Source organism: Tupaia chinensis, unplaced genomic scaffold (genome assembly GCF_000334495.1).
Source record: "Tupaia chinensis unplaced genomic scaffold, TupChi_1.0 Scaffold000047_1, whole genome shotgun sequence".
NCBI lineage: Eukaryota > Metazoa > Chordata > Mammalia > Scandentia > Tupaiidae > Tupaia > Tupaia belangeri.
This window is the reverse complement of record NW_006159505.1, coordinates 170,010-194,433: the sequence shown is the minus strand read 5'-3', so window position 1 is coordinate 194,433 and position 24,424 is coordinate 170,010. Positions and strand designations below refer to the sequence as shown.

The window sequence follows — 24,424 nt, the reverse complement described above, 5'->3', positions numbered from 1 at the left end:
AAGATTCTAGGCCATGTTGTGCATGTGTGAGTGCATTCTTTTCCATTTTCTGAGTTTTTCTCATTCTGTCTTCTTGGCTAATTGAATTTGAATATTTAGTAGGAATTTTTAATTTCTGATGGTGTATTCTTTGATGAATGTCAAAAGTTTCAATCAGATTTAAAAGACCCCAACAAACCCCTCTATTATCTATCATTCCTAGCTTATTTTAGTATTTCTCCCTTCAATTCATACACACAAATTATTCTGAGCCATGTCTGACTACTTCCTTTTCCATAAACTCACCAAATTATCTTATATTTCACGTTTTATTTTCACATTAATTTCGTTTCATTAAGTATGCACCCATCAGACTGGCATTCTTCTTCACCCTTAATCCTTCTTGTCTGAATCTTTTCTCACTTTTTGGTCAATAAATTCTCTTCTGAGTTCTTATAGCACTTTGTGTCTAACCACGGTCTATTTACACCTTCTTATAACTGCATTAACACTAATCTGCCCTCCAATGGATGGAAGACACCACCCTTTGGGGTCCTTTTAAATTTATCTTCTGATGAGTCTGGACTTTTTTTAAAGTAAGTAAACACTGAATATAACATTTGAAATTAGTGAGAGTTTAGAAGGACCCAGATTGTTCTATACCCAGAAATCTGAGTGTAATTATTTGCTTTTTATGCTATATTTCTAAAAGCTTATTTACTTATCATATTGGAGGAGCAGAGTGAGAGAGAAAAACAAAGACAGTCAGAGAGAGAAAAAGGCACCCACAATGGGGTTGTCACATCCAGTGTCAGCAGAAACAGATCACACGAACACACACAATCTGGTGTGATTAGGGAGGTGCCAAGATGTGAACCCAGGACCTTTCTCATGTGAATCCAGCTGCATTACCACTCTGCCATTGCATGGCTTCTGTTTGCCATATTCTTGATAGCGTCTGGGTCAAGCTCTGAATAAGGACTTCCTGAATATAATACAGAAGTGTTTGGCCATGTTTTTGCCCCATGTCTTATCGTTCCTTTTGAGTTCATGAGCCTTGCCCCTTTTTTCTCAATACCTTGAGCATGGCCTCCCTAATGGGCTTGGATTTGACACTGTAGATGATGGGGTTGAGCACAGGTGGAACCAACAAGTACACATAGGCTACCAGGACATGTACAATAGGGGACAGGTGCTTCCCAAAACGGTGGATGATGGACATACCTATTGCTGGGATGTAGAAAACCAGGACAGCTAAGATATGAGACACACAGGTATTGAGAGCCCGGACACGTTCTCTGGGGGAGGCCAGGCCCAAGACTGTGCGCAGGATAAGAGCATAGGACAGAGCGATGAGCAGGGAGTCTATGCTTGCTGTGGATGCTACAACATAGAGCCCATAGAGAATGTTTATGGTGATGTCATCACAGGCTCGCCTCATCACATCAGGGTGAAAACAGAAGGAGTGGGATAAGAGGGTCTTGTTTGGACAAAAGTTCAGTCGCTTTAGCAAGAAGGGCACAGGGAAGATGGACACAGTGGCTCGAGTCACAATGACTATCCCAATCCTGATGATGACATTATTTGTGAGGATGGCTGCATAGCGCAGTGGGTTGGAAATGGCCAAAAAGCGGTCAAATGACATGGCCAGGAGCACCGAGGACTCCACTACAGAGAAGGTGTGCAGGAAGAACATCTGGACTAGGCAGGTGTTGAAGCCAATAGACTGATGGTCAAACCAGAGCACAGCCAGGGTGGTGGGCAGTGTGGACAAGGTGAGGCTCACATCAGTGAGGGCCAGCATGGACAGGAAGTAGTACATGGGCTGGTGCAGGCTGGGAGTTCTCGTGATAGCCAGGAGGATCAAGCAGTTTCCAGTGAGGGCTACAGCGTACATGGAGGAGAAGGGGATGGAGATCCAGCCATGAGCAGCCTCAAGCCCTGGGATGCCAATTAGGAGGAAAGCTGGTGGCTGGAAGAAGGAGATGTTTATGTAGGACCGGGGAAGGAGCATTCTTGGAAGTCAGCTGCGAGGTCCAGGGGGTGGTGGTTCTTCAATCTGTGAACACACTAGGTAGATCAAGGGTGATGAAAAAGAGAGCTCTAACATGATGAGAAGTCTAACATTTAGGTTTTTAAGTTAGTTCTATCATTTACTGGTATGTGTAAATAGAACAGTGACAGCTGTCAAAACCTCACTAAGTTTTCTGATATATTTGACATGTTTTATCAAGATCAAATTCTAAATAAAACATTTTTTACCTAAAATTTGACTTTTAGGTTTTCCAATTGAGTCCTGGCAAACCTCAAAAGTATTTCTCATATTTTGTAGAGACTTATGTAATATAACAATTTATATGAGGAGCAGTGCTAACTGATTTACTAAGCTTTCCTCAAGGTTATATTTACATAAATATGTTGTTGGTATAAGTGTATTTACAATTATAAATTTTATGAAATTTTATAGTACTGACATGATGCTGTCAGTATAATTCTGATTTTTATTTTAAAATACTGTGTACAATAGAAATAGCTAAATTGTTTTGTTATTTATTGGGTTGTTGGGAAAGTCATGACATGTTTTTCTATGCAAAATGTATCATGACTCAAGACAACTTATCATCTTATTATTATAATGAACTGCTTTTGCCATTACATTTCTAAAAATTGTTCCCCTTAGAAAAAGACTAAAAACTTTTAAATACAGGCTCCTGATAGTTTTTTTTTTTTTTGAGAAGTTTTTGCTATAGGGCACATGTGCTTGCCAGAAAGACAGAGAGACAGAGACACAGAAAGTGAGAAATCGTCCTCCAGGGGGATGGCCATGCCGCAATCCCTTCTCCTCCATTCTCCTCTTGGGATCTTGGGCACGCACGCACACACGCCTGGTGTGTTTTAGCCACCGGGTCTGGAACTCATACTGCGGTCGACAACATGGGAGTTCAGCAACATAGCCATTATGCTAACTGCTGGTCCCAGGCTCCTGATAGTTTTAAGATCAATTGACTTATGATACTTATGTAGGACCAAAAGTCACTCACTCCAAGTTTCTCCTATTGTTCATATCTGGCCAAAAGTGTTGCTTTTTTTCTTTTCTTTTTTTGACACAGATTCTTAGGCAATCATTTCCCTTTGATGTAAGATAATCTGATCAAAGTTACTATAAGATGATTGAGTGGATATGGAGAGAAAGATCATGATCGACGAGGGAAATTTAAATGTTTTCAAAGATCAGAAGAGAGTCTTTGGCATTAACCCTGACTAAATCAAGCTGGGAAGGCAATGGAGGACGGGTGTTCTCATGTTAACATGCCTAATAACATAGTGACATGTGTACATGTTGTCTAAAAATAATTTTAATTTAACAATTTTTGCTAATATGTAATGCTTGTATTGGGGAGTGCCTGCATCACAATAAATTATCAGTAAACTTTTGTTTGTTCCAATAAATAAATTATGGAATAAACAGTCAAATTTGTAACTCATAAAAGAAAAGAAAATAAAAGATGAGCTGTTACCTCCCAGGCTTCAGATGTTTGGGTCAGGCAGGTTTGGATGAGGAAGGAGAATGAGACCCTGTCTCAGGCAATCACACATTGCGCACATGGGTGAATTTGACACAGGTTGTTTTGTATTTATAGGTGACAGAAGACATTTTCAAGAAGGGATTAGTGAACAATAGGTCCTTACCATGTCAGTGAGGAATCTCAAATATTTAGATCTCACTGTGCCCTGCTATAAGAAGTCTGGTGGGGATGCCTGGAGACAAAGGTGCCCTCACAGCCTTGTCATCACAGGAACTGCATAAGGTTAAGGCAGATGAATGTCTCCCCATCAATTCATTTCATCTGTCTAGTGGACCTTACGTCTATGCTCTCCCTCTCCTTGTTCGGTCACTAAGTACGTTGCTCATACTCTCATCATTTCTTTTATGTTTATGTCGAACAACTGCTTGGCTGGCATCTTTGTCCTCATCTTACAGCACCGTCTCACCTCCTCTTCCCTCTATAGACTTCTCCAGTTGTCTCACCCACTTTAATCTTCCTGAGTACCCCTCAAATTGTACTCCTCTGAACTGCACAGTCATTTCATGTGTCCCTCCATCAATACATAGCTGCTGACACTTGAATGCACATTTTTGCAAGATTCTAGAACTAGAATACCTGAGACAATCTTAGTTAAAGAGACCATTGAGTTTGCCCTCAGATCCACAGTAACACTAATGCAGAACCTGAAGCAGGGCAGTGCATTTCCACTTGATGCAGAGAGTGAGAGGAGAGGTTTTGGGATCATCTTTGTCAGCCTAACATTTATGATGCTGGGCATATGGGACACATATTATGGATTCCGTTTGGATTTGAAGAATGAGGAATTCAACAATCCTGCTTGTTTCTGGTAATTCCATTTGCTATGTACAATGGAAATACATTTAATATATTATCCTCACTTCTGAAACACGTTTGTGAGGTAGATGTTTCCGCATTGATACATATGAAAGCATTTTGGAATGAAGAAATAAAATATTGATTCAGAAATCATGCTACAACAATTTAATCTTGGTTTTGACAACAAACTTCTGTTCTTTGAAATAAACTGCCAGATATTGTACTTAGTGTCTGTCTCATTTTATCCTCATGGTCCTCAATTTCTCCTTTGCAAAATCAGGGATTTGAACTATGTTTTCTGTCCTCTGAAGTCTTGTATCCTATGATTGCAAAATCCATTGTTTTAAAAATATAGTTCTCATTTACTTTCTCATCTCTTCACTTTGCTCTACTTTTATCTCTCTGAATCTCCTACCATTAAGATTTATTTGCTCTCTCCATCCAGGAGGTGGCATGATGGTTAAGGTGCTGGACTCCCACATGACCAATCATGATTCGAGTTTCAGACCTGGTGGCTTGCTTTCCCACTATCTCTCTTTGTTGAATGCATGCACCTTATGACAAATTTAATAATAATAATTAATAAAAATTAAATAAAAAGATCTTCATGCTCTCAACTTTTTGTTTCATCCCCACCAACTTCAAGCATTTCATCTTTCCTTCTGTTGATTGATTCACATCAAATAATGCTGTTTACTTATTTATTGGGTCATTGAGAAAATCATGACACACAGAGAAAAAATAATTGTTTCAGAAGAAAATTGCAGTGCATTTGTCACTAGATTCTAGCTTTGCCCATACTTTAGTGTCTTTTGTAAATCAATAAAATGTAAAGAAAAAAAGTTAAGTATGGAAGGGATGGAGGGGAAAGGGAAAGAAAAAATGGGTAAAAGTATGCTTAACTGAAAAAAATGAGAAGCTACCTGATGAAGATAATGTATATAGTAATATCCTTGTCTTGACTGACATGCATGGTATGTGTGTTGAAAAAAGAAATGTACATGGTAAAGATGTGATAAAATGTAAATTAAATTTTATAAAAAGAAAAAAATAAGTAGATATATAAATAAAGTTAAATAAAATAGTACAAAAAAAAGAAAAGAAAAACAGAAAAATACACCATGATTTTCCCGATGACCCTATAGAGAGGAATTTCTGATGTATCTGTTGTCTCAACTACTTTGATCTTTCCAAAACAGTAAGATGTATTCACATTGACAAAGCTCTGCTGAATAGAATTTGCTACATAGGATGATGCATTATTATATGTGTCAACCTGGCTAAGCCAGGGTCCCCAGTTTTGGGTCAAATACCTGTGTACATACAACTATGAAGGTTTTGGTCTATATATGATTAATATTTACTTCAGTAGACTTTAAATAATGGCTATTCCACTCTAAAACATAAGTGGGCATCATCTAAGCAGCTGAAGTCCTTACTAGAAAAGAAGGAATTCTGCTCCAATTACCTTCAGACTCCAACATCAACTGTTCTCTGAGATTCCAGGATGCCAGCCTGCCTGCAGACTACAGACAGCTCAGTCCCAACATTACATAAGCCACTCCTTTAAAATGAATCTCTTTTTTCTGTCTTTATCTACAAATAGACACACATACACACACAGAGTCCATTGATTTTTTCCTCTGGAGAATCCTAACTACTACACAGTACAATTCAAGAATTCACTCGTGATGAATAATAATAATAAAAAAATCCACTTAAGAAATAAGTGAACCATGCTGTCTGTTGTCAATTATAAATGTTTGTATATTGTTTCTGGAATTCCAGCTCCAAAAGACCTTTGACCACATAACCATGACCATTTTGGATCACCAATGTAGGCATCTTACTTTGACACCGAGTTTGGGTTACTGATCCCTTCCTTGGTCTACTTTATCCATGGAATAAATAGAACAATAGTCTTATTGGTCTCTCTCTCTCTCTCTTTTTTTCCATGTAGGTTTGGGACCTATAACTAAATTACCACCATGACGTCTCCTTACTTCTCGCTACCTATGCCTTTGGTTATCATTATTATTATATTTTACTCTTCTCTAAGGAAAGAAAGGAAGGAGTGACAAAGGAGCCCTTCAGCATTCTGTAAATATAGAAAGATTTTTGTCTGGGCTCTGGTGACTCACCTTGGCTGCTAACCCAGTGTGCTCTGTTGTACCAAATCCTAGAGAAACCTAGGAATCTCTTATAGCTAATATTCTATTCTTTTATGCCAGTGCAGGGAAATGCAGCCCATCTCCAAGGATACAGAGAAATTGATCCTCTTTCAGCTACCCCCTGAGGATGGAAACATTCAATGAGAAGTAAGCAGTCTGGGGAGAGTACTGAGAAGAAAGTAAAGCTCAGGGGGATTAGTGAGAAGAACAACCTAAATACTCAGGAATACAGAAACTCTTTAATTATCTAGCCCAGGGTTTTTAAAACATGCTTTCAATAATATACTTTCTTAAGCATGACGTGTGGTGCTGCATCTATTGGCACTGCTCTAATCTAAATGGCAAGTGGTAAATGGAATACTTGAATTTTAAATAATTCCTTCTGTTTTATATTCTGAGAATGAGTTTTCAGTCACTCCCCTATCAGACAGATTTTCTTTATTTCTGTCCATCTTCATAAAGTTGTCCACTTAATTTTTAGAAAGAGTATCTCTATATTGAGTAGAAGTAGGGAGAAATGGCCAACCCTGGAGTCACACTAATGGGATTGAAGATATCCTAGGTTCTGAGAAATGTCTTGGTTACATAATAGAAATAAAAATGCAATTCACTGAAAGATCTTTAAAGACATGGAAATAACATGTCTGAGGATGAAATTAAGTTTGCTGATCCAAGTGTTGAATCTTGGGATGTAGTAGTATTCTGAATAGCTCCGTAGACAGATAAATATTTTATTTCATATTACACCATCAATAACCTAAACCCAATTATTTTAATAGCCTTTCCCCCCACACAATGTTAGACAGTCCTCACAATTCAGTAGCCTGCAATGTCAGTGATGTTCTTAGTGGTTCATTGGTCTTATTGCTGTCAAAACACCATTTGCAAAGTAAGGACAGAATATTGTACCTTTTACCTCCTCCCATCAAGAAAGGAGATCAGTATCTATTAGCTTTCTTTTTATTTTAGAGACAGGACACAGTATACTTCGCAGTGATCCTTTGATCCATTAACCATGTTAGCTAGCAGTCTAAATATTAAACAGGGCCCAGAGTAAGAGAGGGCTCTGAAGCAGGCTTTATCTCAACTCTAAGCAGATTTAGCAGGCCCTACAACCTGGAAGAACACGGTGATGAGTCTTTATGTTAGACAGGACATGTCTTGTGGAATCTCCACCAAGACTGTGGGAGAGCTTCTCACAAAGTGGACACATATAAGGAAAACCTCTCTGATAAGGGAGTGGTTGCACATACATCCACAGGAGAATATAAAGTCAAAGGAAGTGCTGTGCGAGGTACAAGGATTCCTTCATGATTTGTCCTACAGGTTAGAACATGGTCCGTGGATACTCACATTCAAGACACAGCCAACTCCCCTAGCATGTATTCAGGCAGGTTCTGATGTGTGATCCCTGCCTTCTTCTGCAGCCTTGTTCTCTGCCACTTCATTCTCTCTCGTCCCACTTAACTACTCTTTCTTCCATACAATCAATGCACTCATTACACACGGTGCCGTTACTGTGTCTTTACTTTCTTGTAAAATTGCATGTTTCCTCATTCCTCTTTCAGAGCTCAGATAGAGCCTCTAGAATACTCCTGAGCTCTGAGCTCCTTCTATTTTTTATTTTCCTTACTCACCTCCCATCTTTACTCTGTATCAGTAACTTGTTATTTGTTACTGTGCTTACTTATCTACTTTTTTCCTGTAAGCAATGGACTATGAAACTCTCAATTATCAAAAAATAAAGTGGCAGGAACAGCAGTTAACGTAAAGGCTATGTTGCTGGACTCCCACGTAGTCGACCGCGGTTTGTGTCCCGAACCCGGTGGCTTAAAACTCATGCCGGGCGCATATGCATGCGTGCCCAAGATCCCGAGAGGAGAATGGAGGAGAAAGAATTGCGGTGTAGCCATCCCCCTTGGGGGAGTGATTTTTCGTTTTCTGTCTCTCTGTCTCTCCCTGTCTGTCTGATGAGTGCACATGCCCTCTCCAAAAAAAAAGGCTTTTTAGTTTTTATGAGGTGTCTCAAAGCTTTAAATGGTCACAAAGATACTTTTGTTCAAATAATGAATAAATGATAAATGCAATAAAAAAGCACAAAATCTTTACAGTGTTTACTAGATATTAATATTTTGATATATATTACTTTACAAATACTGATTTTCACAATGTTACAAGCTAAGTAATATAATCATTTGTAGTTAACTCTAGATAGATCTAAAGAATACAGTTAAATAACTTTTTCTGTTCACCAATCACTATGCACACACTTTAACAGGAAGCTTACTAAACTGTACCAAATATTTCCATATTTATGTATTTTTGTATATACATTCAAATGTGAGTTTTGAACACAAGGCAATTTATAAATCATTTTAATGTTCCCAATGATTAGTATAGGACTTGAAAAAAAGAGTTGGCAATTGGTAAATAATGTAAAATATGTGAGATAAGTAAATAAAAATGAACAATTTTAATGATAGTCTAACACCTCTGTTTCCAAAAACCTGTACCTTAGCCATGGGTATAACTTGACTTCCTCAGGAGTTGTGTTTTATTTTCATTTACAAACCTATTTATCTGGCCCAAGCCCTGCAGACATCCTGCATCTGACTGGTCCTAGTCTTTCTTCCTCAGCACCCTGAGCATGGCCTCCCTGATGGGCTTGGATTTGACACTGTAGATGATGGGATTCAGCACAGGCAGCATCACCAGGTACACGTAGGCAACAAGGGCATGTACAGTGGGAAGCAAGTGCCTTCCAAAACAGTAGATTATAGACATGGTAATGACTGGGATGAAGAAGACAATCACAGCCAGGATATGGGAGACACAGGTGTTGAGGGCCTAAACAAATTCTCTGGGATCATATCACAATATTAGAAATTATTTATTTTTATTTTATCATTTCTGTTTTACATATAATTGTTGTCCTTAATGAGATAACATTGCATTTTTAAATTTATTTTATTTTTATGCATTTTTTATTATTATTCATAGATTAAATCGCTATACATAATTTAAATTGTGAAAAGACTTTACCCAGCATGATATACACTTCAGTCCAGCCCAGTTGAGACCAACATACACATCCTCATCAACAGATAATAAACCTTATCTGTGTCCCACATTCCAGCCACTGTGGAGAACGATTTGGAGGTTCCTCAAAGACCTTCAGATGGAACTACCATATGATCCTGCAATTCTACTACTGGTATCTACCCAAAGGACAGGAGAGCACTCAGTCAGAAAAGCACTTGCACATCTATATTCATTGCAGCTTTATTCACGATTACTAAGACAGAGAATCAACCCAAATGTCCACGAAGAGATGAATGCATTGATAACTTGGGCACATATACTCCATGGAATACTATTCCGCATTTTTAAAAAGATTCTAGGCCATGTTGTGCACGTTTGAGTGTATTCTTTCCTATTTTCTGTTTTGTTTTTTTTTCATTGTGTCCTTGTGACTAGTTTGAATTTGAGCATTTAGTAGGTATTCTTCATTTATGATGTTGTATCCTTTGATGAAAGCCAAAAGTTTCAATCAGATTTAAAAGGCCCCAACAAACATTTCCACTATCATTTCTAACTTATTTCTTGAACTTCTCCCTCTAATTCATAGATACACAAATTATTCTGAACCATGTTCAACTACTTCTTTTTTCATAAGCTCATTTTTCACAAATTATTTTTTGCATTAATTTCCTTTCATTAAATATACACCCGTCTGACTGGCATATTCCTGTTCCCTTTAGCACTCTTCGTCTCAATCTTTTCTCATTTTAGGGCCAATAAATTCTCTTCTGAGCTCTTATAGCACTTTGTGTATAACAACCACAGCATATTTACACTTTGCTATAACTGCATTAACACTATTCTGCCCTCCAATGTATGGAAAGCACCCCCATTTGGGATCTATTTACATTTATCTTCTGATGAGTATGGATTTATTTTATAAGAAAATACCGAAGAAAATATTTGAAGTTAGTGAGCACTTGGAAGAATCAAGACTGTTTTTTAGTAAGCAACTTGAGTGTAACTTTTTCCTTGTTATAATATATTTTTAAAAGTTTATTGATAAGATTGGAGGAACAGAGTGAGAGAGAAAAACAAAGACAGTCAGAAAGAGAAAGAGGTACCCACAATGGGTTTGTCACATCCAGTCTCAGCTGCATTTTCACAGGAACACAGTTAATCTGTTGTGCTTGACGAAGTGCCAAGATGTGAACCCAGGACCTTTCTCAAGTGAGTCTAGTTGCATTACCACAGTGCCATTGCATGGCTTCTGTTTGTCATATTCTTGACAGCGTCCAGGTCAAAGCTCAGAAGAAGGACTTTCTGAGTATAAGACAGGAGTGTTTGGCTATGTTTTCCCCCATGTCTTATCATTCTTTTTGAGTTCATGAGCCTTGCCCCTTTTTTCTCAATATCTTGAGCATGGCCTCCCTAATGGGCTTGGATTTGACACTGTAGATGATGGGGTTGAGCACAGGTGGAACCAACAAGTACACATAGGCTACCAGAGCATGTACAATGGGGGACAGGTGCTTCCCAAAACGGTGGATGATGGACACACCTATGACTGGGATGTAGAAAACCAGTACACGTAAGATATGAGACACACAGGTATTGAGAGCCCGGACACGTTCTCTGGGGGAGGCCAGGCCCAAGACTGTGCGCAGGATAAGAGCATAGGACAGAGCGATGAGCAGGGAGTCTATGCTTGCTGTGGATGCTACAACATAGAGCCCATAGAGAATGTTTATAGTGATGTCATCACAGGCTCGTCTCATCACATCAGGGTGAAAACAGAAGGAGTGGGATAAGAGGGTCTTGTCTGGGCAAAAGTTCAGTCTTTTCAGCAAGAATGGCACAGGGAAGAGGGACACAGTGGCTCGAGTCACAATGGCTAGCCCAATCCTGATGATGACATTATTTGTGAGGATGGCTGCATAGCGCAGTGGGTTGGAAATGGCCAAAAAGCGGTCAAATGACATGGCCAGGAGCACCGAGGACTCCACTACTGAGAAGGTGTGCAGGAAGAACATCTGGACTAGGCAAGCATTGAAGTCAATGAGCCTATGGTCAAACCAAAGAACACCTAGTGTGGTGGGCAGAGTGGACAAGGTAAGACCCATATCAGTGAGGGCCAGCATGGACAGGAAGTAGTACATGGGTTGGTGCAAGATAGCGGTCTTTCTGATAGCCAGGAGGATCAGGCAGTTTCCAGTGAGGGCCACAGTGTACATGGAGGAGAAGGGGATGGAGATCCAGCCATGAGCAGCCTCGAGCCCTGGGATGCCAATCAGGAGGAAAGCAGGTGGCTGGAAGAAGGAGATGTTGATGTAGGAGTGAGGAAGTAGCATCCTTGAAAGTCAGCTGTGAGCTCCAGTGGATTGTGGTTCTATAATCTGTGGGTACACTAAGAAGATCTAGATGATAAAAATATAGAGATCTAACATAATGAAAAGCCTAAAATTTAAGTTTATAAGTTAGTTTTATTATTTACTGGTATGTGTGTAAATAGAATAATGACTCTTGTTAAAACCTCACTGATAAGTTTTCTGACATCTTTAACATGATTCTCCAAGATCAAATTCTAAATTAAATATTTTTTTACCTTGGGTTTTCTAGTTGGGACCTTAGAAAACCTCAAAGACTATTTTCCTTATTTTGTATAGACTTCAATTGATATGAGAAGCAGTGCCTACCAATTTCATAAGTCTTCTTGGTTATTTTTTCATAAATACGTTATTGTTATCAATGTAATCACAATTATAAATTTTATGAAAGTTTATAGTCCTGATATGATGTTATCAGTATAATTCTGGTTGTTATCTTAAAATGCTGTGTACAATATAAATAGCTAAATTGTTTTGTTATTTATTGGGTTGTTAGAGAAGTTATGACATTTTTTTCTATGCAAATGGTGTCATGACACTAGATAACCCAATACTTCATTACTGTAATGAACTGCTTTTGCCATTCACATTTCTAAAAATTGCTTCCCAAAGAAAAAGACTAAAAACTTTTAAATACAGGCTCCTGAGTTTTAAGATCAATAGACTTCAGTTAGACTTGGCCTGAGAGCCACTCATTCCAATCTTCCCCTCTTGCTCAAATATGGCCAAAAGAGTTTCTTTCTTTCTTTTTTCTTTTCTTATATTTTGACACAGACTCCTAACCAATCATTTCCCCTTGCTGGAAGATAATAACAGGACAGGTCCATTCTGGCATCAAGGGACAATCAAAGTAACCATAAGATGATTGAATGAAGACACAGAGAAAGATCATGATCAACTGGGGAAATTGAAATGTTTTCAAAAATCAGAATGGAGTCATTGGTGTGAACCTTGACCAAATAGAGCTGGGATGGCATGGAGGAGGTGTGTTCCCATGCTAACATGCCTAATAACATAGTCATACAAACAAATGTTTTCTAAAAAGAAAGCTCTGCTCTATTTATAGTTCTTGCTTTGTTTTCTTTAATTATGTGAGAAATTTGAATACCTTTTTAAAAGACTTGAATACTTAAAAATTATACTAATATCTTTATCCTAATACAGTCCTTAACCTTTTGCCCAAATAAGATTGTTTAAAAACATTTTGCTTCAATTTACCTTTCAGATGAGCAGTAAGTGACACCTGAACGGGGACTTCAGAATAAAGCATTTACTATCAGAAAATTCTCTGTGGACTTGGCATTTGGAAATGTGTTTTGAAACCACAGCTAGAGAGCAAACATATCTTAAAAGAACATAATCACCCTTCTGACCCCAAAATCTAGAAAGGCCAATGACCAGGCATCTTCATTTGAGTTTGGAGTATCTTCTTTCAGGAATTAGGACAACTGAAGATTTTCTGCCCAGACTTCATCCTCCTGACCCCAAGATCTAGTATAAAGACCAATATCAAGTTATCTACATTTGAGTTCTGAGCAGCCCCTTTCAGGGACTAGGACAACTGAGGATTTTCCTCCCACAATTCACTCTCCTGACCCAAAGATCTAGTAGGAAAGTCAAGCACAAGTCATCTACATTTGAGCTCTGACTGGCTCCTTTCAGGGACTAGGAAAAACTGAAGATTTTCTGCCCAGACTTTATCCTCCTGACTCCAAGATCTAGGTCAGACTAATCCTCAATTCCCATGCAATCAGGTGCACAAAGGGAGAAAACAGAACTGTAGAGAGATTGCAGAATGCCTCTGACTAAAGTAAGCTATATAGCCTCAAATGAGTGCTACTTTGAAGTATGTTCATTCTACTCACTGAGCTTTATGACTAAAGTCAGACATGTGTTCATAGATATGTATATATCTGCTGCACTTCCTATTGAAAGTATTTAGACTAATTGAGAACTTTTGTAAATCAAAATATGAAAAAAAGGCATGGAAAGCAACTGTAGATATTAGAAACAATGTGGAAGGAGAGTGAGAAATGGCAGAGAGTGAGAGGTAGGGAATCAAGGGGAAAAATAAAAAAACAAAATACATAAGAGACAAGAAATGGAAAATTATTTGTTGATGATAACACATGTGGTAATATCCTTGATTGAGCCAATATACAGTATATAATGGATGAAAAATCTCATTTTGTATTCTATAATGAATGAATGTAAATAAATAAATTAAAAACATAATAAAAAACTTAGAATATGATAGCACATAACATAAATCTAATCCAGGATTTTTTTTTTTCCAACTGAACCTTGAAGTCTGATTCCTTCCTTTGCCCAGAGATAAATGGCTAATGAGTCAGTCAGACATGTCTTTCCTTCCGGACTCTACTGACTGTCAGAATGAATGACTGATGAACTACCAAGAATGAGCTGTCCTAGCGCCATGGAATTGACTTGTAGGAATGAGCCTTCCTAGTGCTGTGGACTTCTCATTAACAAATGGACCAGTTCTAGGAATGAGCTTTCCTAGCGCCCTAGGACTTATCAATTTTATAGGCTACACATGCATTTGGAGGAATGATATTTGACCAATAGGGGGAACTGAGGAGCAAAGTCTCACTGCTTTTTCCTACTTTCAAAATCATTTCCAGAGGATCTGGGGGAAGTCACTCCCCAAACATTAACAGAGTCCTTGTTAAAAAAGACCCTTCATACATCCTGTCCCTGGCATAGTATCTTTGCAATGTCTACTAAGCCTCTTCATCTTTGTTAAAGTACATTCTTTTGCTGATCTCTTCCTGAACAGGGATCTTCCTTTCCAATCACCAACCTAAAAATGGTAGGACCCACCTATAATCTATAATCTATAATCCCCCACTTCCAGATGTCCCATCTTTTTGGTCCAGAAAAATGGAAAAACTCTTTGCTAATTGTCTCTTGCTCTCAAAATCAAATAAAAGGAACCACAGTATCTGAATAAACTGAGAAAGACATGCTTGCCTTCCACTGGGTCAGTCACTCATATTCATACTTATAAATAAACCACACTGATATTTTTTTTTTTTGAAAAATGGAAAACTTCACTGATTCCCTATGATGTTATAGTTCTGGTATTATGATAATATATCCATGCAGATTATTTAATTTTATCATAGAACTCATAAATTTATTTTTTGGCTGTCTTCTCTTAGACACAGAATTGGCCTAACATTTTATAATACGACTAAATTTTACCTATTTTGCAAATATTCATTATACCTTAAGGTTGATGCTGTTAAAGAATATGGAAGAAGCCTCTGTACTCCTGTTTGTTTTCCATAAGCAAACGGTAACCTCATTTAGACAAGGCTTAATTTTTTTTCCCTTGGTTCCTAGGTTACAGCCAATCATACCAGCTAGCCTCCAGATGAACACAGGTATTCTACCTGTTGAACTATGTTAACACAAAAAATGGCAGGCTGTAACCAACCCAAATTGTTTTTCTACCTCATTCCTTCACTTTCATTTTTGTATGTCACTTTCCCTTTCCAAACTTTAATATACTGTGTTGATCATGAGATTACTCGGAGTTGCTCAGAAGTTGGTCTGGGAAAACTGCCCGATCAAATCCTGCTAAGATTTGCTCAGAGTTAAGATTAAAATCCATCAAATTAAATTGGCTGGATTTTCCTTTTTATAATCCTTGTATCAGTTATTAAGTATCATGTTCCTGAGAATCTTTCAGAATGACTCCCACATACTCCATCCACAATTACTACACCACACATTTTTAATTACCTTTGTACTAGTCACAGTTTTGAAAATTTTATGATAGTTTTTTTTTTGAATGTTGTTATGTATCTTTCATTGGATTGTAGGACTCACAAATGTAGCAACCATATTATTTATTATGATCATTATTATTTTTGCTAACATGTAATGCTTGTATTGTGGAGTGTCTGCATCACAGTAAATTCTAAATAAACATTTGTTTGTTTCAATAAATAAATTATGGAATAAGAGAAAAGGAAGTAAAAGATGAGCTGTGGCCTCCTAGGCTTCAGCTATTAGGAACAGTCCAGTTTGGATGAAGAAGGTGAATGGGGCACTATCCTAGGCCATCACACATTGCACACGTGGGTCAATTTGACACATTTTTTTTTCTTTTACTTACAGATGACAGAACATAGAAGACATTTTCAAGAAGGGTTTGGTTAAGTTTCTTAACAGTGGGTCCTGATCATGACAAGGAGGAATCTCTCTATGCCCTAATATAAGAAATCTGATGGGGACGCCTGGAGACAAATGTGCCCACACAACCTTGTCATCACAGGAACTACATAAGTTTAAGGCAGATGAATGTCTCCTCATCAATTCATTTTATCTGTCTACTGGACCTTACATCAATGCTCTCCCTCTCCTTGTTCAGTCGCTAAGTACATTGCTCATAGTCTTATCGTGTCTTCTCTTCTTCTTTTTCTTCTTCTTCTTCTTTTTTTTTTTGTAATCCTGAGCAACTGCTTGGCTGACATCTTTGCCCTCATCTTACAGCACCCTCTCTCCTGCTATTCCACCTATAGAGTTCTTCAGTTGTCTCAACCACTTTAATCTTCCTAAGTACCCCTCAAATTGTACTTCCCTGAACTACATAATCATTTCATGTGTCCCTCCATCAATACATAGCTGTAGTTTGCTACTGACACTTGAAAATTTTTTTACAAGGTTCTAGTACTAGAACACCCAAGACAGCCTCAGTTAAAGAGACCATTGGGTTTGCCCTTAGATCCACAGTAACACTAACACAGAGCCTGAAGCAGGACAATGCATTTCCACTTGATGCAGAGAGTTAGAGGATAGGTTTGGGGTCATCTTTGTCAACCTGTCATTTATGATGCTGGGCAAATGGGACACATATTAGGGATTCCGTTTGGATTTGAAGAACGATGAATTCAACAATCCTGCTAGTAACTTCCATTTGCTATGTACAACGGAAGTACCTTTAATATATTATCCTCACCCCTGAAACACATTTGTGAGGTAGATGTTTCTGCACTGATACATATGAAGGCATTTAGGGGTGGAGAAATCAAATATTGATTCAGAAGACATGTTACAACAATTTAATCTTGGTTTCGACAACAAATTTCTGTTCCTTGAAATAAACGGTTTGCCACATATTGTACTTAATGTCTGGCTCATTTTATCCTCATGGTCCTCAATTTCTCCTTTGCAAAATCAAGATCTGGACTATGCTTTCTTCCTCTGGTGTCTTGCATCCTATGATTGCAAAATCCAGTGTTTTTGAAGTATAGTTCTCATTTACTTTTGACTTTTTCACTTTGGTCTGCTTTTATCTCTCTGAATCTCCAACCTATTAGATTATCTTGCTCTCAGGGCCAGCAGGTGGCGTGGTGGTTAAAGTGCTGGACTCTCACATGGACAATCACTATTCGAGTTTCAGATCCAGTGGCTTGCTTTCTCACTTCTCTCTCTCTCTTTGTGTGCATGTGCCCTATAGCAAATTAAAAAATAATAATAATAGTAAATCAACATTAAAAAGAAAAAAGATTTTCTTGCTCTCACTTTTTGTTTCATCCCCACCAAGCACAAGCATTTTGACTTTTCTTCTGTTAATTGATTCACATCAAATAATCCTGTTCACTTATTTATTGGGTGGGAGCAATCATGACACATTTTTTAATAGAAAAACATAGAAAAATGCACCATGATTTTCCTGATGACCCTATAGAGAAGGATTTCTTATTTTTTCTTGTTTCTGAAATAAACATATTTTCATTAGAGTTACAAATTAAAACCTAAATTTTTCTTTAGGTTTTTAAGTTTAGTTTCAAATCTTATTGTTTTCATTTTAAATTTTTCCTCATACATTAAATAGCTATACACCATTTATATTGTGAAGAGACTTTACCCAGCATGATATACACCTCAGTCCAGCCGAGTTGAGACAACCATATACATCCTCATCAACAGATAATAAACCTTATCTGTGTCCCACAAGTGTCTTGCCTATCCCTTTTGTATCTGTTGTCTCAACTACTTTGATCTTTCCAAAACAGTAAGATGTATTCACATTGACAAAGCTCTGCTGAACAGAATTTGCTACATAGGAAGATGCATTATATGTATCAACCTGGCTAAGCCAGGGTCCCCAAATTTTGGTCAAATGTCAGTGTACATATGAGTATGAAGGTTTTTGCTTATATATGATTAATATTTACTACAGTGGACTTTCAATGAAGGCTATTCCGCTCTACAACATAAGCGGGCATCATCTAAGCAGCAGAAGTCCTTACAAGAAACGAAGGAATTCTGCTCCAATTACCTTCAGACTCTAACATCAACTGTTCCCTGAGACTCCAGGCTGCCAGCCTGCCTTCAGATTATAGACAGCTCCGTTCCAACAATTACAGAAGCCATTCTTTTAAAATAAAACTCTATCTGTTTTCTCCTGTCTTTATCTACAAGTAGACACACACACACACACAGAGTCCATTGATTTTTTTCCCTCTGGAGAACCCTAACTACTACACAGTACAATATAGGAGTTCAGTCACGATGAAGAATAAAGAAATATTCACTTAAGAAATCTGTGGACCATGCTATCTGTTTTCAATTATAAATGTTTATGTATTGTTTCTGGAATTCCATCCCCAAAGGACCTTTAACCACATAACCATGACCATTTTGGATCACCAATGTAGGCATCTTACTTTGACACAGAATCTGGGCTACTGATCCCTTCCTTGGTCTACTTTATCCATGGAATAAATAGAATGATAGACTTATTGGTCTCTGTTTTTTCATGTAGGTTTGGGAGCCACAACTGGAAATATCACCATCAGATCTCCTTACTTCTCTCTACTTACGCCTTCGGTTATCATTATAATTATATTTTGACTCTTGGGAAAGTAAAGGAGGGAGTGACAAAGGAACCCTTCAGCATTCTGGAAATAGAGAAAGATTTTTGTCTGGGCTCTGGTTACTTACCTTGGCTGCTGACCCAGTGTGCTCTGTTGTACCAAATCCTATAGAAACCTAGGGATCTCTTATAGCTAATATTCTATTCTTTTATGCCAGTGCAGGGAAATGCAGCCCATCTCCAAGGATACAGAGAAATTGATCCTCTTTCAGCTACCCCCCTGAGGATGGAAACATTCAATGAGAAGTAAGCAGTCTGGGGAGAGTACTGAGAAGAAAGTAAAGCTCAGGGGGATTAGTGAGAAGAGCAACCTAAATACTCAGGAATACAGAAACTCTTTAGTTATCTAGCCCAGGGTTTTTAAGACATGCTTTCAATAATATACTTTCTTAAGCATGACGTGTGTTGCTGCGTCTATTGGCACTGCTCTAATCTAAATGGCAAGTGGTAAATGGAATACTTGAACTTTAAATAATTCCTTCTGTTTTATATTCTGAGAATGAGTTTTCAGTCACTCCCACATCAGGCAGATTTTCTTTATTTCTGTCCATATTCATAAAGCTGTCCACTTAGTTTTTAGACAGAGTATCTCTATATTGAGTAGAAGTAGGGAGAAATGGCCAACCCTGGAGTCACACTAATGGGATTGAAGACATCATAGGTTCTGAGAAAAGAAGTCTTGGTTACATAATAGAAATAAAAATGCAATTCACTGAAAGATATTTAAGACAACTAAAAAAAACATGTTTGAGGATTAAATTGAGTTTGCTGACCAAAATCTTGAAACCTGGGATGTAGCAGGATTCTGAATACCTCAGTAGACAGATGTTCTTAAAAGTTCATTGGTCTTATTGCTGTCAGGACACAATTTGCAAAGTAAAGACAGATATTTTACCTTGTACCTCCTCCCATCAAGAAAGGGAATCAGTATCTATTAGCTTTCTTTTTATTTTAGAGACAGGACACAGTATACTTCGCAGTGATCCTTTGATCCATTAACCATGTTAGCTAGCAGTCTAAATATTAAACAGGGCCCAGAGTAAGAGAGGGCTCTGAAGCAGGCTTTATCTCAACTCTAAGCAGATTTAGCAGGCCCTACAACTTGGAGGAACACAGCGATGAGTCTTTGTGTTAGACAGGATGTGTCTTGTGGAATCTCCATCAAGACTTTGTAGGAGAGCTTCCCACAAAGTGAACACATATAAGGAAAACCTCTCTGTTAAGGGAGTGGTTGCTCATACATCCACAGGAGAATATAAAGTCAAAGGAAGTGCTGTGTGAAGTACAAAGATTCCTTCACAATCCATTTGTCCTAGAGGTTGGAACACGGTCCATGGATGCTCATATTCAAGACACAGCCAACTCCCCTAGCATGTATTCAGGCAGGTTCTGATGTGTGTTCCCTGCCTTCTTCTGCAGCCTTGTTCTCTGCCACTTCACTCTCTCGTGTCCCACTTAACTACTCTTTCTCCCATACAATCAGTGCACTCATTACACATGTTGCCGTGTTCCCTCCCGTTACTGTGTCTTTACTTTCCTGTAACATTGCATGTTCCCTAATTCCTCTTTCAGAGCTCAGATAGAGTCTCCAGAACACTCCTGAGCTCTGTGTTCCTCCTGTTTTTTATTTTCTCTACTTATCCCCCATCTTTACTCTGAATCAGTAACTTGTTACTTGTTATTGTACTTGCTTATCTACTCTTTTCCTGTCATCAATAGAGTATGAAAGTCCAAATGGGAGAAAAAAGGCTTTTTATTTATTTATGAGGCCTCAAAACCTTAAATGGGCACAAAGATATATTTGTCCAAATGAATGAATAAACAATAAATGCAATAAAAAGTCCAAAATCTTTATGGTATTTACTATATATTAGTATTTTGATATATATCACTTTACAAATATGATTTTCACACTGTTAAAAGCTTAGTGCTATAATTATTTGTAGTTAAATATTGATAGATCTAATGTACAGATAGTTAAATAACTTTTTTTTCTGTTTATCATGCACTATGTGCACAGGTTAACAAAAAACTTTCTAAACTGTACTAAATATTTCCATATTTGTGTATTTTTGTATATATACTCTAATGTGAGTTTTGAACACAAGGTATTAAATCATTTTAATGTTCCCAATTATTAGAGTAAGATCTGAAAACAAGAGGTAGCAACTGGTAAATAATGTAAAATATGTGAGATAATAAGTAAATAAAAATGAAAACAAATTTTTTGATGGTCTAACACCTCTGTTTCCAAAATCCATAACTTAGCTATAGGTAGAACTTGACTTTCTCGGGAGTTGTATTTTATGTTTGTTTACAAACCTCTTTTTCAGGCCTCACATCCTGCAGATACCCTGCATCTGATCAGTCCTAGACTGTCTTCCTCAGTGCCCTGAGCATGGCCTCCCTGATGGGCTTGGATTTGACACTGTAGATGATAGGATTCAGCACAGGTGGCACTACCAGGTACACATAGGCAACAAGGGCATGTACAATGGGAGGCAAGTGCCTTCCAAAACGGTGGATTATAGACATGGTAATGACTGGGATGAAGAAGACAAACACAGCTAGGATATGGGAAACACAGGTGTTGAGGGCCCGAACACGTTCTCTGGGAGAGGCCAAGCCCAGGACTGTGTGCAGGATGAGGGTATAGGAGAGGACGATGGCCAGGGAGTCTATGCTCACTGTGGACAGTAACACATAGAGCCCATAGAGGATATTTATGGTGATGTCATCACAAGCTAGCCACATTACATCAGCGTGAAAACAGAAAGTGTGGGACAAGAGGATCTTGTCTGGGCAAAAGTTAAGCCTTTTCAGCAAGAAAGGCACAGGGAAGAGGGACACAGTGGCTCGAGTCACAATGGCCAGCCCAATCCTGATGATGACATCATTTGTGAGGATGGCTGCATAGCGCAGTGGGTTGGAAATGGCCAAAAAGCGGTCAAATGACATGGCCAGGAGCACCGAGGACTCCACTACTGAGAAGGTGTGCAGGAAGAACATCTGGACCAGGCAGGCATTGAAGCTGATGAGCTGATGATCAAACCAGAGAACACCCAAGGTGGTGGGCAGAGTGGACAAGGTGAGGCCCACATCAGTGAGGGCCAGCATGGACAGGAAGTAGTACATGGGTTGGTGAAGGTTGTGGGTCCTTCTGACAGCCAGGAGAATCAGGCAGTTTCCAGTGAGGGCCACAGTGTACATGGAGGAGAAGGGGATGGAGATCCAGCCATGAGCAGCCTCGAGTCCCGGGATGCCAGTCATGAGGAAAGCAGTTGGTTGGAAGAAGGAGATGTTGATGTAGGCCTGGGGAGGGAGCATGCTCTGAAGGAAGTGAGGGCTCCAGGGATAGGTTACCTTTTCTCTTTGGGAAGACAGAAATATACTTCAGGAAAGCTGACATTCGGTAGATATTTAGTTACACTATGTAGCTTTTCACTAATTGTTCTTTATTTCTCAGTCCTTATTCTAAACTCTTCCAGCATATATTAACTAATATTTTGTTAAAATTCATACAGCTTATAAGGGATAGTTTTACTTTTCCCTAACTATAAGAACTTACATCACTGAGGTATACTAAGAATTTAGTGGTTTTATATGAAAAATTCTATACTGTTTTCTCTCTACTGTATAGTGTATTCACTTAATGGAACAATTTTTTTTTTAATTTACTGTAGGGTGCATGCACTTCTCCAATACAGACAAATGGAAAAGCATCCTCAAAGAGGATGGCTATGCTCCAATTTTTTCTCTTCCATTCTCCTTTCTGGATTTTGGGCTTGCACTCACACATGCCTATCATGCTTTTCAAGCTGCCTGGTCCAGGATTTGAACTGCACAGTGGGCGATGTGGGACCTAGTTGCCTTAACCATTATGCCACTGGCTGGTCCCTGATTCATTTTTTACTAATCCAAGTCACTTTTTTTTTTCCAGAAATTTCATTCAATTTAATTTTTCTGATTTTGATTATTTTAAAATACCTTTACACTTTTTTTGCTTTGTTTTGCTTCTTGCTTTTTTTTTTGTTGTTGTTGTTGTCTTTGTGTTGTTGCAGAGATTGTTCATTAACTAATGAACAAGTGAATGAACTGAAGACTGCTTAAATACAATTTTTTTTTTTGGAGAGGTTTTTGTTACGGGGCATGTGTGCTTGTCAGAAAGACAGAGAGACAGAGAGACAGAAAGTGAGAACTCACCCCCCAGGGGGATGGCCATGCTGCAATCCTTTCTCCTCCCTTCTCCTCTTGGGATCTTGGGCACGCATGCACATGCACATGCACATAGTGCCCGATGTGAGTTTAAGCCACTGGGTCCGGGATTCAAACCATGGTCTACTACATGAGACTCCAGCAACATAGCCATTACGCCATCTGCTGGTCCCGTACCTACTGTGATTTTTAAGCTGCCAGATCTAGGACTTGAACCACCATTGCTCATGTGGGAGTTCAGCACCTTAACTATCACACTATCTGCTGTTCCAAGTGTTTAATTTTTATAATCCATTTACCATCTACCCCTGCCCTTCTTAAAGCATCCTCTACATGACCATGTTCATAATATACACTTAGTTTGTGTACAGTGAAGAATGGTTTCCTCAGGTTATTAAAATGAATGGTTGCTTTTTGTCAGCATTAGTTGGGTTTCCATAGAATTAATACAAGAAGCATTCTCTTTGTCATTGGTCATTTAAATCAGATTACCAGGCAAATTTTGTGCTTTCTAGTAAATTTTCAGGAATCTGAGAGTTTTCATTTCCTAAAAGTCATGCCTTAGTTCTAGTGCTTTCATTGTGCACTAGATCTTTTATGCAAGATTTCAAACTTGAAATTTTTATTCCTTATTTTAGAACTTGCCTTTCTTTTTCTTTTTCTTTTTTTTTGTATTTGCCTGGTCTATTGTTTTATATCTGGTATAAGATTCAAATACTAAGTAGAGCTGAGTATTGTAAGATGCTGAGAAGTGAAAGTATACATTTATGGGACACTTTCTTAGACAGGTTGCCAGAAATAATTAGTAGCTCTTATGTAATCAAATGATCTTGTCCATCATGTCCAGATAATCATCTTTCCATTTATCTTCATGTATCGTAACTATTATAATATAATGGAGGACCTAACATTGGAAAATGATTCTGGATGGTAAAATAATCATTTTCATTCTTGCTCTCATTCTTTTACTAAAATGCCCATTTTAGTAGTTGAGTTGCAATGCTCTGTCTCCTAGTACTCAGGATGTCAGAGAGTATTATGTTAAGTCTCTTAATCCTGACAATTGGGCTAGGTTTGCTCTTTTATTATTATCTCCAGGACACTAACGGGTCAAAGTAATTTGAAAATTACGACTCTCCCCAGAGGAAATAGAAAACACATGGATGACCTTTAAATCAGTTCCATTTTAACATTCAGAATTCCGTTAACCTGTGACTGTTTCCAAAATTCAGGTTGCCTGGTAACAAAACATAAATTTATTATTATTCTTTTGCCTTTATTCCAAAGCCAAGTCCTTTCTCTAACTAAAGGATCTTGATCCAGAAGAATGTGAAAGTAAATCTCATAGTGAAA

General features: G+C 38.2%; 3 protein-coding genes across 3 annotated transcripts; all 3 read right to left on the bottom strand.

The window, feature by feature from the left end:
• Window positions 1-989: 989 nt before the first annotated feature.
• Window positions 990-4,076, bottom strand: LOC102479629 (olfactory receptor 51I2-like). Its single transcript, XM_006140897.1, has 2 exons — window positions 3,498-4,076; window positions 990-2,049 (listed from the first exon to the last, which is right to left on the bottom strand). The coding sequence occupies exon 2, from the start codon at window positions 1,991-1,993 to the stop codon at window positions 1,028-1,030; it is 966 nt and encodes a 321-aa protein (XP_006140959.1). The 5' UTR covers window positions 1,994-2,049; window positions 3,498-4,076; the 3' UTR covers window positions 990-1,027.
• A 6,865-nt stretch (window positions 4,077-10,941) lies between these two features.
• Window positions 10,942-11,907, bottom strand: LOC102472458 (olfactory receptor 51I2). The gene has a single exon (XM_006141112.1). The coding sequence runs from the start codon at window positions 11,905-11,907 to the stop codon at window positions 10,942-10,944; it is 966 nt and encodes a 321-aa protein (XP_006141174.1).
• A 9,319-nt stretch (window positions 11,908-21,226) lies between these two features.
• LOC102472035 (olfactory receptor 51I2) lies at window positions 21,227-22,183 on the bottom strand. The gene has a single exon (XM_006141111.1). It carries the CDS (start codon window positions 22,181-22,183, stop codon window positions 21,227-21,229), a length of 957 nt encoding a protein of 318 aa, XP_006141173.1.
• Between the last annotated feature and the right edge of the window lie 2,241 nt (window positions 22,184-24,424).